This window comes from Triplophysa dalaica, chromosome 6 (genome assembly GCF_015846415.1).
Source record: "Triplophysa dalaica isolate WHDGS20190420 chromosome 6, ASM1584641v1, whole genome shotgun sequence".
Lineage (NCBI taxonomy): Eukaryota > Metazoa > Chordata > Actinopteri > Cypriniformes > Nemacheilidae > Triplophysa > Triplophysa dalaica.
In genome coordinates, this window is record NC_079547.1 from 22,088,873 (window position 1) to 22,106,202 (window position 17,330).

At 38.1% G+C, this 17,330-nt stretch overlaps 1 protein-coding gene across 1 annotated transcript in view; it reads left to right on the forward strand.

Moving 5' to 3' along the window:
* The window catches only part of mmp24 (matrix metallopeptidase 24), an 85,546-nt gene that overhangs the window by 58,715 nt on the left and 9,501 nt on the right, over window positions 1-17,330 (forward strand). Inside the window, exons 2-6 of the mRNA XM_056750576.1 lie at window positions 11,592-11,740; window positions 12,095-12,211; window positions 14,040-14,344; window positions 16,286-16,447; window positions 17,082-17,296. Coding sequence (XP_056606554.1) covers window positions 11,592-11,740; window positions 12,095-12,211; window positions 14,040-14,344; window positions 16,286-16,447; window positions 17,082-17,296 — 948 coding nt within the window. The remainder of the gene's footprint in view (window positions 1-11,591; window positions 11,741-12,094; window positions 12,212-14,039; window positions 14,345-16,285; window positions 16,448-17,081; window positions 17,297-17,330) is intronic.

Below are 17,330 nucleotides of genomic sequence, written 5' to 3' on the forward strand. Positions count from 1 at the left end.
GATAGTACTCTTCATTCTGAGCAACTTTGCCTCTGGAACAACTTCAATCGATCAAACGGTTCGTGAGTTATCGCTGATGATGTCAAAAACCTACTTTCGCGAACTAGTTCCTGGTTTTTCAACCGATCGGAACCAAACCAATGCAGATGACTTCTGTGGAGTGTGAATGTAAATAATCATTGAAAAAAAGTTGAAATTTTTCTTTCACCGCTGCTTAGGGACGCCAAAACTTAAAATGGTCTGAGCCTATCACATTAAAATGGCCATAAATCCAGAACGGCTTAACATATCATCATGGGGCTCAGATGATATGTGTAGACCATCACTCCAAGGTCACATACAAAGGAAGGTGGCGTTTGGATACTAGGTGGCGCTAAAACATTAAAAAAGGCAAAATGTACATGTATTTTGGTGGCCTGGACAACTTTGTGTCATGTGACATTTGACTAATACACAAACTATTGATATCAAACGATAGATCTCCTCATTCATAACAACTTTGCCTCTTGAACCATTGATGTCTATCAAATGGTTTGTGAGTTATTGGTGATGATGTATAAAACCTACTTTTGCAAACTTGTTCAAAGATTTTCAAGCAATTACAAAATTTCCACCACAGTACATTTCTCTGGACTCTCTAGGTCAATAATCATCAAAAACATGTTGAGTTTTTTTGTTTTGTGACCATAACAGGGTCCTTTATTATATTAGCGTGAAACGAGTGTGGTGAAGGTCACCACTCCTTAATAATTAATCCAACTGACTTGCCATTAAGTACTATTATACATATTATGACACAAAACAAGCATGCAACATGTGATTCTTATCGGAAGAGGCATGCCTTCACAACAGTCAAAAAGGTGAAATATCATACATTTAAAATTACTATTTTAAACTTGTCTTTAATAAATACATCATTTGCTAGTCAAATTGCTAATCAGCCAGTCACATAGCATAAACTCAATCCATTTTGGCTTCTAGACGTGGTAAACACACTTGCTGAAGTTCAAACCGAGCATCAAAATGGAGAAACAATTGGATATATGGTATGGGATATATTAGATAACACATACCACCTGAGGATTGTTGCCAACCATGTCCATGTTTTGATGGCTACTTCCAGCAGTAAAAAAATCGACCATGTCAGAAAGCTCAAATGATCTCAAACTGGTTTCTTGAACATGACAATGAGCTCACTGTACTCCAATGGCCTTCAGAGTCACCAGACTCAACCAAATAAGCATCACTTAAATGGCAAGGTCTTCTGGAATATTGTTGCAGACCATGAATGTGAATCAATTATCTATTTAAATTGGTCGTATTTTTTTATCAATTCTTCAGAACACAAAATAAGCTATTTTGAAGAATGTGCATTGTATTAAAAAAAAGACCTATATATGTGCAATAGAATGTTTTAGAGACACAGGAGTTGCTTTGTTTTGCTAATGGCTTCATTCTTTATCAATTGACAGCTGCCAAGCCACGCCCTTAGCAACCAAACAGATTATTTTTTGCAATCGTCTAGCCAGACCTACATCTCTGCAGTAGAATATTATAAAGACACGGGGCTTGGTTCGTTTGACTTGTGGTTTGATGTGTTATTAATTGACAGGTATTAATTGACACCCATGGCAACCGAACAGGTTAGCTTAGCAACCGTTTAGCAAGATCTCTATCTCTGCAACAAATCATCATAGAGACATGAGAAATGGTTTATTGCACTCGTCCCTTAGGTATTATCGGTTTACGCCCGTTTTTGCATACGAGTGTACGCATGCATGGTCTGTGTTAAAAGTTACCAACCGTTTCTGTCATATTTCTTGGTGTGGAAGAGTGTCATTCATTGTGGATTTGTTACGGTGCCATTCCTGAGCCTAGTTGACAATGGCAAGGCCAATAGAGGCCTTAGACTGCTCGAACCCGCTAAATGCTGCTTGCAGCTTTAATTAGGGTTCGAGCCCGAAGGGCTAGAAACCTATTGTATTTGTTGGTTTTATTATTATTATTATACTTCTTCCCTAGAACTGATACTGCAGCCCAAACCGTAAGGCCGACAGGGCTGAGACTTGGTCAGATGGTTGTAGTCCTTGTCGCTACTCAGATACACGGAGCCAGCCAAATCGACCCATAGGTGGCGCTACAGCGATGCCGAACGCGTTAACGCTTGTTACTCCTAAACCGTTTGTCGCACACCCATGTGTCTTATATCAGTGTAATCACTGGCTCAAAACTTAAAAAACGTATATCTCTGATTTCATTTCCGGTATGCAAATTTTTTCGCTAATTAGCATTTTATGAAAAAAATTAAAAATGAACTAGTCCCTGGATTTTTGCCCTATTGGAACCAAACCAACGCTGATGAGTTCTGTGGAGTGTGAATATGAATAATTATTAAAAAAAAGTTGAAATTTTCATCCCCCATCGCTAGAGGGCGCAAAAATGTCCAAAACGGAAGTAACATATTGAACTAAAATGGCCATAACTCCTTAACTGTTTGAGATATCTTCATGGGGCTTTTAACATATGTGTACACCCTCAATCCGGGGTCACAATAAAAAAAAATGCGGCGTTTGGCCACTAGGTGGCGCTATAATTTGAATGAGCTAGAAAATGGCTATAACTACGCAACAGTTTGCCCGATTGACTTATTATTTGGTATGGTGTGTCTTTGTCTCATTCTACATGAATATCTAAAAGGACATTGGCGTATCCTAAAAAACATGGCCGCCATTGGCCAATGAAGTTTGAGCACTTATTAGACCGGGTTAACGGAGGCCGAACAATACGACGCTCGCTGGGCTTATTCGTCTCATGGTCTTTAAGGTCTGTAAGAAATGTGAACTCATTCGGCCACCGGGGGGCGAAATAACGCTTTAGGAGTGCTTTAACAATTGTGTATCACGTGACATTTGACATATACAGAAACTATTGGTATCATATGATAGTACTCTTCATTCTGAGCAACTTTGCCTCTGGAACAACTTCTGTCAATCGAACAGTTTGTGAATAATCGCTGATGAGGTCAAAAACCTACCTTCGCAAACTAGTCGTTGGATTTTCGACCGATCGGAACCACAACAATGCAGATGACTTCTGTGGGAAGTGTTTGTAAATACTTATTGAAAAAAAGTAGAAATTTCCTTTCACGGTTGCTTAGGGGCGCCAAAATAAAAGAATGGGTGGAGCCTATCACATTTAAATGGCCTTAAATCCAGAACAGCTAAACATATCATCATATGCCTCGGGAAATATATGTAGACCATCACTCCGAGGTCACATACAAAATAACGTGGCGTTTGGACACTAGGTGGCGCTATAATATTAAAAATGGCTAAATGTACATGTCTTTTGGTGGCCTAGACAACGGTGTGTCACGTGACATTTGACTAATAAACAAACTATTGATATCAAACGATAGATCTCCTCATTCATAACAACTTTGCCTCTTGAACCATTGATGTCTATCAAATGGTTTGTGAGTTATTGGTGATGATGTAAAAAAACTACTTTTGCAAACTTGTTCAAGGATTTTCAAGCAATTTCAAAATTTCCACCACAGTACATTTCTCTGGACTCTCTAGGTCAATAATCATCAAAATCATGTTGAGTTTTTTTTGTTTTGTGACCATAACAGGGTCCTTTATTATATTAGCGTGAAACGAGTACGGTGAAGGTCGCTACTCCTTAATAAATAATCCAAATGACTTGCCATTAAGTACTATTATACATATTATGACAAAAAACAAGCATGCAACATGTGATTCTTATCGGAAGAGGCATGCCTTCACAACAGTCAAAAAGGTGAAATATCATACATTTAAAATTACTATTTTAAACTTGTCTTTAATAAATACATCATTTGCTAATCAAATTGCTAATCAGCCAGTCACATAGCATGAACTCAATCCATTTTGGCATCTAGACGTGGTAAACACACTTGCTGAAGTTCAAACCGAGCATCAAATTTGAGAAACAATTGGATATATGGTATGGGATATATTAGATAACACATACCACCTGAGGATTGTTGCCAACCAAGTCCATGTTTTGATGGCTACTTCCAGCAGTAAAAAATGGACTATGTCAGAAAGCTCAAATGATCTCAAACTGGTTTCTTGAACATGACAATGAGCTCACTGTACTCCAATGGCCTTCAGAGTCACCAGACTCAACCAAGTAAGCATCAGTTAAATGGCAAGGTCTTCTGGAATATTGTTGCAGACCATGAATGTGAATCAATTATCTATTTAAATTGGTCTTATTTTTTTTAACAATTTTTCAGAACACAAAATGAGCTATTTTGAAGAATGTGCATTGTATTAACAAAAATGTGCAATAGAATGTTTTAGAGACACAGGAGTTGCTCTGTTTTGCTAATGGCTTCGTTCTTTATCAATTGACAGCTGCCAAGCCACACCCTTAGCAACCAAACAGATTATTTTTTGCAACCGTCTAGCCAGACCTACGTCTCTGCAGTAGAATATTATAGAGACACGGGGCTTGGTTCGTTTGACTTTTGGTTTGATGTGTTATTAATTGACAGGTGCTATTCCACACCCATGGCAACCGAACAGGTTAGCTTAGCAACCGTTTAGCAAGCTCTATATCTCTGCAACAAATCATCGTAGAGACATGAGAATTGGTTCATTGCACTCGTCCCTTAGGTATTATCGGTTTACGCCCGTTTTTGCATACGAGTGTACGCATGCATGGTCTGTATTAAAAGTTACTAACCGTTTCTGTCATATTTCTTGGTGTGAAAGAGTGTCATCCTTTGTGGATTTGTTACGGTGCCATTCCTGAGCCTAGTTGACATTGGCAAGGCCAATAGAGGCCTTAGACTGCTCGAACCCGCTAAATGCTGCTTGCAGCTTTAATTAGGGTTCGAGCCCGAAGGGCTAGAAACCTATTGTATTTGTTGGTTTTATTATTATTATTATACTTCTTCCCTAGAACTGATACTGCAGCCCAAACCGTAAGGCCGACAGGGCTGAGACTTGGTCAGATGGTTGTAGTCCTTGTCGCTACTCAGATACACGGAGCCAGCCAAATCGACCCATAGGTGGCGCTACAGCGATAAAAAACGCGTTTACGCATGTTACTCCTAAACCGTTTGTTGCACACCCAAGTATTTTATATCAGAGTAATCACTGGCTCAAAACTTAAAAAATGTATATCTCTGAATTCATTTCCGGTATGCAAATTTTTTCGCTAATTAGCATTTTATGAAAAAAATAAAAAATGAACTAGTCCCTGGATTTTTGCCCTATTGGAACCAAACCAACGCTGATGAGTTCTGTGGAGTGTGAATATGAATAATTATTAAAAAAAAGTTGAAATTTTCATCCCCCATCGCTAGAGGGCGCAAAAATGTCCAAAACGGAAGTAACATATTGAACTAAAATGGCCATAACTCCTGAACTGTTTGAGATATCTTCATGGGGCTTGGAACATATGTGTAGACCCTCAATCCGGGGTCACAGTAAAAAGAATCCTGCGTTTGGCCACTAGGTGGCGCTATAATTTGGATGAGCTACAAAATGGCCATAACTACGCAACAGTTTGCCCGATTGACTTATTATTTGGTATGGTGTGTCTTTGTCTCATTCTACATGAATATCTAAAAGGACATTGGCGTATCTTAAAAAACATGGCCGCCATTGGCCAATGAAGTTTGAGCACTTATTAGACCGGGTTAACGGAGGCCGAACAAAACAACGCTCGCTGGGCTTATTCGTCTCATGGTCTTTAAGGTCTGTAAGAAATGTGAACTCATTCGGCCACCGGGGGGCGAAATAACGCTTTAGGAGTGCTTAAACAATTGTGTATCACGTGACATTTGACATATACAGAAACTATTGGTATCATAGGATAGTACTCTTCTATCTGAGCAACTTTGCCTCTGGAACAACTTCTGTCAATCGAATAGTTTGTGAGTTATCGCTGATGAGGTCAAAAACCTACCTTCGCAAACTAGTCGTTGGATTTTCGACCGATCGGAACCAAAACAATGCAGATGACTTCTGTGGGAAGTGTTTGTAAATAATTATTGAAAAAAAGTAGAAATTTCCTTTCACGGTCGCTTAGGGGCGCCAAAATAAAAGAATGGGTGGAGCCTATCACATTTAAATGGCCATAAATCCAGAACGGCTTAACATATCATCATATGCCTCGGGAAATATATGTAGATCATCACTCCGAGGTCCCATACAAAATAACATGGCGTTTGGACACTAGGTGGTGCTATAACAGTAAAAATGGCTAAATGTACATGTCTTTTGGTGGCCTAGACAACTCTGTGTCACGTGACATTTGACTAATACAAAAACTATTCATATCAAACGATAGATCTCCTTATTCATAACAACTTTGCCTCTTGAACCATTGATGTCTATCAAATGGTTTGTGAGTTATTGGTGATGATGTAAAAAACCTACTTTTGCTAACTTGTTCAAGGATTTTCAAGCAATTTCAAAATTTCCACCACAGTACATTTCTTTGGACTCTCTAGGTCAATAATCATCAAAAATATGTTGAGTATTTTTTAGTTTTGTGACCATAACAGGGTGCTTTATTATATTAGCGTGAAACGAGTATGTTATAGGTCGCTACTCCTTAAGAAATAATCCAACTGACTTGCCATTTAGTACTATTATACATATTATGACACTTAACAAGGATGCAAAATGTGATGCTCATAGGAAGAGGCATTCCTTCATAAATGATAAAAAGGTGAAATATCATTCATTTCAATGGTTTTCTTATAGAGTCACCAGATCACAATGCATGTAGCTTTGCTTAAGGAACGATAAATGTGTGCAGGATAAAGGTGTGTAGTGTGCATGTGTGTATGTTTATGGGTATCATTTCCCTCTGTATCATAAGAGTGTAAATGCACAGTATAGTTCTGTGTGTCTTGCGTGATCGAGACTGTGCATGTGTGTGGAATGAAATGTGTTTCACAGGAAGACAGTGTTAAAAAATATAATGTATTACACATTAAACGTTGCTGCATATTTACACATCTATAAATATAGCACATGTCTGGCTGCTTTTATGATGCTGTATTGATATATATATATACAACACACCTTTATTAGATAAAACCAGTTTAATTGCATGTAAACCCAAATTGCTACTCAGCCAGTCACATGGCAGCAACTCAATGCATTTAGGCATTTAGACATGGTAAACATGACTTCCTGAAGTTCAAACCAAACATCAAACTTGAGAAGAAATGGGATATATCATGTGAGGCGCGTCTACCAAAGAAACATAATTTAAATGGCACGGCCTTCTAAAATATTATTGCAGACAATGTCAATGTCTTACTGACCACAATGTATTCATGAATATGAATCAATGTATCCATTTAAAATGGTCCTAAATTTTAATTCAATTTTAATTCTTCAAAACACAAAAGAGGCTATTTTGAAAAATATGCATTAAATTAACCAAAAAGACCAATATCTCTGCAATAGAATGTCATAGAGACAAAGAAGTTGCTTCGTTCTACTCATGGAAAAGTGTATTATAATATGAAGGTGACAAGCTATGCCCATAGCCACTAAACAGATTAGCTTAACAATCATTTACACAGACCTATATCTCTGCAGTTGAATATTGTAGAGACACAGGGGTTCGGTTAATTTCACTTGTGACTTAATGTAATATCAATTGGCAGGTGCCATACCACATCCATAGCAACTAAACTGTTAACTTAGCAACCATGAAGCTAGACCTCCATCTCTGCAATAGAGCATCGCAGAGTCACTGGAGTTGTTTCGCATGACTTGTGGTTTAATGTGTTATTAATTGGCAGGTGCCATTCCACGCCAATAGCAACCAAACAGATTAGCTTAGCAACCTTTTAGCAAGATCTATATCTCTGCAACTGTATTAAACGTTTCTGACATTTTACTTGGTGCGCTAGAGTGTCGTCCGTCCTTGATCTGTTATGGTGCGATTCTTGAAACTGGTCGGCGATGGCAGACGTACCTTAGATGCCTTAAATCGCTCGAACCCGCTAAATGCTGCTTGCAGCTTTAATTCTTATTATTATTCTGCCCTAAAACTGATGCTGCAGCCCAAACCGTAAGACCGACAGAGCTGAGACTTGGTCAGATGGTAGTAGTCCTTGTCGCTACTCAGATACACGGAGCCAGCCAAATCGGCCCATAGGTGGCGCTACAACGATGAAAAGCGCGTTTGCGCCTTATACTCCTAAACCATTGGTCGCACACCCAAGTGTCTTATATCAGTGTAATCACTGGCTCAAAACTTAAAAAACGTATATCTCCGATTTCATTTCCGGTATGCAAATTTTTTCGCTAATTTGCATTTTATGAAAAAAAAAAAAAATGAACTAGTCCCTGGATTTTTGCCCTATCGAAACCAAACCAACGTTGATGAATTCTGTGGACTGTGAATGTAAATAGTTATCGAAAAAAAGTTGAATTTTCCATTCACGGCCGCTAGGTGGCGCTAAAACGTCCAAACCGGAAGTGGCATATTTAGCTAAAATGGCCATAACTCGTGAACTGTTTGAGATATCTTCATGGGGCTTGGAACATATGTGTAGACCCTCAGTCCGGAGTCACAATAAAAAAAATGTGGCATTTTGGCCACTAGGTGGCGCTATAATTTGAATGAGCTAGAAAATGGCTATAACTACGCAACCCTTTGCCCGAATGACTTGATAATTGGTATGGTGTCTCTTTGTCTCATGCTTCATGAATATCTAAAAGGACATTGACGTATGTCAAAAAACATGGCCGCCATTGGCCAATGAATTTTGAGCGCTCATTACACCGGGTAAACGGAGGCCGATCAAAACGACACTCGCTGGGCTTATTCATCTCAAGGTCCTTAAGGTCTGTAAGAAATGTGAACTCATTTGGCCACCGGGGGGCGAAATAACGCTTTAGTAGTGCTTAAACATTTGTGTATCATGTGACACTTGACATATAACCAAACTATTTGTATTATATGATAGATCTCCTTATTCTAAACAACTTTGCCTCTAGAACAACTTCTGTCGATCAAATGGTTTGTGAGTTATCGCAGATATTGATAGAAACCTTTCTTCGCAAACTTGTCCCTGAGTTTTTGACCGATCAGACCCAAACCAATGTAGATGACTTGTGTTGAGTGTGAAGGTAAATAATTATCAAAAAAAGTTGAAATTTCCTTTCACGGTCGCTTAGGGGCCCCAAAATAAAAAAATGGGCGGAGCCTATCACATTTAAATGGCCTCAAATCAAGAACGGTTTAACATAACAGCAAGGGGCTCAGGAAATATCTGGAGACCATCACTAGGATTTCACATAAAAAAGAACGTGGCGTTTGGACACTAGGTGGCGCTATAATAATAAAAATGGCATAATGCACATGTCTTTTGGTAGCCTAGACAACTGTTCGTCACGTGACATTTGAGTAATACACAAACTATTGATATCAAACGATAGATCTCCTTATTCATAACAACTTTGCCTCTTGAACCATTGATGTCTATCAAATGGTTTGTGAGATATTGGTGATGATTTAAAAAACTACTTTTTCAAACTTGTTCAAGGACTTTCAAGCAATTTCAAAATTTCCACCTCAGTTCATTTCTTTGGACTCTCTAGGTCAATAATCATCAAAATCATGTTGAGTTTTTTTTGTTTTGTGACCATAACAGGGTCCTTTATTATATTAGCGTGAAACGAGTATGTTATATGTCGATACTCCTTAATAAATAATCCAACTTACTTGCCATTTAGTACTATTATACATATTATGACACTTAACAAGCATGCAAAATGTGATGCTCATAGGAAGAGACATTCATTTCGATGGCTTTCTTATAGAGTCACCAGATCACAATGCATGTAGCTTTGCTAAAGGAACGATAAATATGTGCAGGATAAAGGTGTGTAGTGTGCGTGTGTGTTTATGGATATCATTTCCCTCTGTATCATATGAGTTTGAATGCACTGTATAGTTCTGTATGTCTTGTGTGATCGAGAGTGTGCATGTGTGTGTAATGAAATGTGTCTCACAGGAAGACAGTGTTAGAAATATAATGTATTACACATTAAACGTTGCTCCATATTTACACATCTATAAATATAGCACATGTCTGCTTGCTTTTAAGATGAGTGTTGATATATATATATATAACAAAGCTTTATTAGATAAAACCAGTTTAATTGCATGTAAACCCAAATTGCTACTCAGCCAGTCACATGGCAGCAGCTCAATAAATTTAGGCATTTAGACATGGTAAACATGACTTCCTGAAGTTCAAAGCAAACATCAAAATGGGGTATATTGTATTATGTGAGGTGTTTGTATAAAATTAAGCATAATTTAAATGCCATGGCATTCTAGAATATTATGAATGTGAATCAATGTATCTATTTAAGATGCTCCTGGCCTAAAGCCTTAAAAAAAATGTATACACGTCTATCATAATGTATGGCAGGTGCCATGCCACATCCATAGCAACTAAACAGGTTAACTTAGCAACCATTAAGCTAGACCTATATCTCTGGAACAGAACATCGTAGAGACATGAGAATTGGTTAATTTCACTCGTCCCTTATCTGTTTAAACCTGCATATGAGTGTAAGCATGCGTGGTCTGTATTAACCGTTGCTGACCATTTCTTTCATTTTTCTGGATATGGGTAAGTGTCATCCGTTGCGGATGTGTTATGGTGCGATTCCTGACCGTAGTCTGCGAAGGCAGTTGACCTTAGTCCCCTTAGACTGCTCGAACCCGATGATTACTGCTTGCAGTTATATTTAAAATATTGTTTCTATCTGCATTTATTTGCAGAAAATGAAAATTGGAGAAACAGGTCAAAATAACTGAAAAAATGCTTTTTTCAGATCTCAAATACTGCAAAGAAAATGTACTTTAAAATAAGTAGTTCACTTTCAAAATGTAAAATTCTGTCATCATTTACTCACTCTATTGTCATTTCAAACCTGTGTGACATTCTTGCTTCTGCAGAACACAAAAGAAGATATTTGGAAGAATGTTGTTAACAGCCCCACATTCACTTGCATTGGTTACAATAGTGTTCTGTTACCAACATTTTTCAAAATATCTTCTTTGTGTTCTGCAGAAGGAAGAAAGGTTTGAAGTGATGAGAGGGCGTGTAAATGATAACTGAATTTTCACTATGAACGTGAACTACTCCTTTAAGCATCTCTACAGTAGTATTTGTACATGAGTTCAAAATTATTTTTTATGTGTTAACCTTTTCTTTGTGATATCACAGTTTTCATGTGTTATGTCACGCTGTCTGTCTTTCGCATTGGATGAAATTATGTCATTCCTGAGGTTTGATTTTGTTGAAATTTAACACACACACACACGAGTGTCCACAAGACATTAGAAATGCTGATTTAATGAAAATTTGGAATGGTCTCCTAATATTTCTACGGCTGTATGTTACAAACACAAATTCACGTAGAATTGACTGATATAATGAATCCATACCTATGTGTGTTCATTCTAAAAATTCCTTCTATAATTCATACATTATAAAATTAGCTTTGTGCCTCTTCATGAGAACTTCTCTCTTCATCTCTTCTCAGACGTGGCTGAAGAACTATGGCTACCTACTCCCTCATGACATCCGAATATCGGACCTGCGATCGGAGAAAGCCATGCAGTCGGCGGTCGCTGCCATGCAGCGGTTTTATGGCATTCCAGTGACAGGAGTCCTTGACCAAACCACCATCGAGTAAGTAACTCTCTATGTATAAAATGAAGTGTTTGTAGATTGGTGTAAAAATGATGTCCATATATGTTAAATTTTGAGTTATTTGTGATGATGATATTGTGTTTTTGAGACTGCATGCTTTACTACTGTCACACAAAATATACTGTACTTATATCATACAATAGTTTATTAATAAAAACATGCAGCACTTTAACGTTGTACTAAATATAACCATTACCTCAAAATTGTTTTATAAACAATAGAGTTTTGAATAAAGGCTGTGTTAAGGCAAGCTAATGTTTTCGATTAAATGAAAACCGCATATCACGTTGAACTGTGGGATTTGTTGTCTCTCATTGTTATCATCTCTTTAAGGTGGATGAGAAAACCTCGCTGTGGTGTTCCAGACCATCCTCACATCAGCCGTCGCAGGAGAAATAAACGCTACGCCCTCACCGGACAAAAATGGAGGGACAAAAAGATTACGTACAGGTAAAGTGCGCATCTAGATAGATAGAGTTACTGAACGCTTTACTTGATTGCGTGAGGCAGAAGATCCTTCAAAAACTACATTTACTCATTATAGATCAATGAGGATTGTAGGGTATCACAGGGAAGCATTCCAAAAACTCCATATGCCTGTAACTAACTGAACCTCGCGTGATTTGATTATCTGTAATGGAGGGCCCATTAGGCGTCTGGCTGAAGCTATCTTGTTGAGTATTACCTTCCCTTTATTCTTTAAAGGTGAAGAGTGGTTTCAGCAAAGCTGACGGTGCCAAAGGACCTGTGATCTCTTTGTTTAAGCGTCCAGACATAACAGCATCAATATTCTTGTGTTTATATTCGGTACAGCTCATCATTTTGGTGCATTTTACATTCACACATGTTCGTTTCGAAATACATTCAATTTATGCAATCTTTCCAATCTTAAAGCTCCAATGTATCCTTTTTTGACGAGGATCTTTTGATAGAAATGCAATACATAACTATGTCTTCAGATGTGTATAAAGAACATACATAATGAAGCGTTATGTTTTTATTATCTTAGAATGAACTATTTCTCTCTACATACACGGCGGGTCCCTGTACATGGAATTCACCATGTTGTTTCTACAGTAGCCCTAATCGGACAAACTTCTCTACAGAGCGCGTTTCGTAAATATGTTATCTCCTTTGGCAAAGAAGAGAAAACGTGATGTCATCTTAGTCCTGTGTCCGCCACTGTAGTGCTTCGAAAGGGAGGGGGGATAAGCCTTGGTTGCAATTCGCCATTTAATTCACCAATAGATGTCGCTAAATTTCATACACTGGACCTTTAAAGGGAGTTAAAATGCTTTTGTTTTTCAGCTTAGAGAGAAAAAGGTTAAAAGGTAAAGGCCTGGAGGTGGGCAGAAAATATAACATGACAGACCAATGATATGAGTGGTTCACTTGGCTATTATTTCCCTTGAAACCCAGTCTGGGAGTCGGAGTAAAGGAGCAGTGTGATGGTATATAATAGTAGAGATTTTGTTATGGGATTTATAGCATATATTAATATAAATAATCTACATATTAAATAAAATACATTTTATATAATAAACTAATGTCAGGCAGAGTGCAGTTGTTTATGGTTCAGGCTTCTAATTTGTGGAATTAATATTACACAAACAAATAAAAAAGTCAAATAAATACAAATTCTTTCATTTCACCTCATATTTGTCTAGTTGTTTTTAAAATCAAATGAATTAGGACCTTGAAGTCCAAAATAAAAGGATTCTGTGATGTTTTATACACAGTTCATTCCTATTGGCCTACACATTAAAGCGTTTAGATAATATGCAAACATTGTTTTGCTTCGGTCTCTTTTCAGGCTTTATTAATTCCAGTTTTCGTCTGATGTAGGGTTGTGTCTGGTTTACAGTCGCTGGTTAATTAAATGTGATTTTCGCACTTGCGTGTGCCTGCAGTTCTGTGTCATATGCGGCCATCTGCTTGTGCCTTTAGTGTTTGGCCTGGTTTAACTTTTTGCCCCATATTCAAGGACATTTTTGATGCAGATTACTTATTATGTAACAACACAGCAGTGCGCATTCAATTCGGTTTACTGGTGAGCTAATTCATTGAGATCAATGCAACTGTTGTCATAGAGAAGTGTGTTAACAGTAGAAACGATCAAGTCTTGCTGTGTAAGAAATGAATTATAAATGTTCAAGTACATGTAGGAATATTTAAAGGTGTTTCATGCCTATATACTGCTGTGGATACTTGGCTTGATGGTTCATCAGATATGCATTTTATCTTTCATTTATATTCTCTCTCCTCTTCTTGTTCCCAGCATACATAATTTCACCCCCAAGGTGGGTGAGAAAGACACTCAGAGGGCGATTCGTCAGGCCTTTGACGTCTGGCAAACCGTGACCCCGTTGACCTTTCAGGAAGTGGCTTATTCTGAGATCAAAAATGAGGGTAAAGAGGCCGACATCATGATCTTTTTTGCCTCCGGTTTCCACGGTGACAGTTCCCCCTTCGACGGAGAGGGAGGTTTTTTAGCTCACGCTTATTTCCCTGGTCCCGGGATTGGCGGAGACACACACTTCGACTCAGATGAGCCCTGGACGCTGGGAAATGCCAACCATGATGGTGAGTGTGATGCTGTTACGACCAAATTAGGATGTGTTGTGACTTTTGACAATATTTTATTTAAAAAGGCATTATATGACTTTACTTGGTTAAAAAGAATGATTGAATAAGTACATAAAACATTTGTGTTCAAATTTGTCTACTTACCTAAACACGATTCACAACGGTATGAAGTAACAATAATGTTTTAAAAGCTGAGCCGTCAGGTATAATTTCATGGTTTGACATCATTTGACATCAACGCACGTAAAGATAAGCGTGTAAAGTAAGCTACAATTTTATGTTTCAAACAGAGATGGTGATAGAGAGGCAAAAGTTACAGATCGCAGCTCTGATTTTGAGATGATTTTAGTTTAGTTTAGAACAGCATTTCTCAGAAATCGTTTCACATTTAATGTTGAATATATGTGATGAATGTTATTTTAGCCATAGATCGAGCAGCTAAGAGAAAAACATACCAGAAGAAACAACACTTGTCTTGTGAATTTACAGTCTTTTACAGTAGTTTCATGATTTTTACCACATTTCAAAATACGTGAAAAATCTGTGAATGTATGTGATGGTTTTGGTGAGTATAGGTTTTTGATTGAAAATTTAGTTTTTTAGAAATTTCTAAAAAAAGAAATGAGGAAACTGTAAGATACTGTATAAGCAAACCTTTTGGGATTCAGATCTCTGATGGATAACCAGAGCAGAGCCGAGGAACATCTGTACCGCAGGGGAAATAAAAAGGAAGCTGAGCGCTTCAGAAGTTTTTCCGCCAGCATCAGCCCCGTTTGCGCCGTGCATATTTACCCTGTTATCTTTGCCCGGGTGCTGCATTGTCAGCAGTTTAAGTGCACGCTTTATAGATCCCAGAATCTGTACCCCCTTCACGTACATACACACATTTCACGTACAAGTCTACACATTTATCTCTGTACACCATATCTACCCTAGTGTATACAGATCAAAAGTAACCGCTTTACCTCTCACAGCAATATCTGTATTTATGATGCCGGGCTGTGTATTGCATTTATTTCAAATGATATCACAGGAGTGCGCTGAGCTCATAATACATTGTTGGTTATTTTGAAAGAGACAGAGAATGAATTAGACGGGTAAATTGGAAAGAAATAGTGCAAGATGGGAGATGAAGAGGGCAAGGCATAGAAAGGAAATACAAAGGAAAGCAGCCGGTAAACTAGATGTACTCGAGACTTATAAATCAGGGTATTTTTGTGATCCGAGGGATTGCGTCACGTCTCTGTTTACAAAGACACGAACATGTGAGACTCGACTGAGTCATGTTCTGGTAATAGCTCAGATTCACAACCAATAGACATGATGTTCTTTTGCATGTACGCTGTGTTCTCGGTACAAGCAATGATTTTCACATGCAGTTTATTCTGTGGATGAGTTGTTTTGCTTTGGAGCAAAAGTTGGGATAATGGATGCACAATTGTTAGTATTCACCCCTTACATGCCTTTTATATTTTATGTCGATTATTGGCTTCTATGCATATGAAAATTAGATGGGAACGATTCAACCGAAACTGCGAATTCTCTTACAGTGCAGTATATGTCATCCCTGGGGATCGAACCCGTGACCTTTATGTTGCAAGACCAGCTTTATAAAGGAAGCTCCTCGAACACTGCTTTCCATTTCCAGCTTTTAATAATAACAGAGTGAACGTTTTATTCTCCGCTGATTCAGCGTTTGATGGTCTTACAGTATGAGAGCCATTATCATTCTGGTCTGCTTTTAACAAAATGCACTAATTTACACATGAAATATTCAGAGCCTCAGGCCTCGGGTATGAAATTCTGCTGCTTCCATCATTCTGTTCACACATGGCAGACTATGTTGGTTGGAATTACATTAACTGTTTTATTCATGAACGCACAGTGTCCTCCAAATGGATTGAACTGTGCAGTTGACCTTTAACCTTTCTTTTACAGGCAATGACCTTTTTCTCGTGGCGGTACATGAGTTAGGACATGCTTTGGGTCTGGAACATTCTAATGACCCCAGTGCCATCATGGCCCCCTTTTACCAGTACATGGACACACACAACTTCAAACTGCCTCTGGACGATCTTCAGGGCATCCAGAAAATCTATGGTACAGTTGTATTATATTTTTTTATGAATATTTTATTAGCTTGAATCCAATATTATATTACAGGGACTAAAATGATGGATGATGATCGCGTAAAATAAATGATGCTAGATTCAAAAGCTTGCTTGCATTAGACCTTGCACTGTAAATGTAAGCTAATATTGATTGATATTAATCATACAAGAATATTGACGGGAAAACCACTCACTGCTCTTAATTCTTCATTTTTATTGCTGACAGTTTGCTTAAGAAATTATTTAAAACATGAAGCAGTGTTTAAGCATTAAGGAGATAGTTCCACCGAAAATGTAAATTCTGTTATCATTTACTGACACTCTTGTCATTTCAATCCTATATGACTTTCTGTTTTCTGCAAAACACAAAAGAAGATATTTTGAAGAAATTTGGTCACTGAACAGTGCCGGCTACCATTCACTCCTGTTGTAAGGACACAAAACCAATAGAAGTGAATGGGTACCACCGTTGTTCATTTACCAACATTCTTCAAAATATCTTCTTTTGTGTTCTGTGAAAGAAAGAAAGTCATACAGGTTTGAAATGACAAGAGGAGAGTAAATGATGACAGAATTTTCATTTTTCGGTGAACTATCCCTTTAAGGATCATGTGTTTTTGCAGGTATACCTACAGCCATGCTGGAGCCCACCCGTCCTCTTCCTACACTACCTGCACGCCGAACACACTCCACCTCAGAGAGAAAACATGACCGGCAGTCCCGGCCCGCTCGTCCACCCTCCGGTGACCGCCCATCCTCCGGCAACGGCAAACCCAATATCTGTGATGGCAATTTCAACACGGTGGCCTTCTTTCGGCGGGAGATGTTTGTTTTTAAGGTGAGTTGCTCTGTTTTACTGTTACTTTTGATAG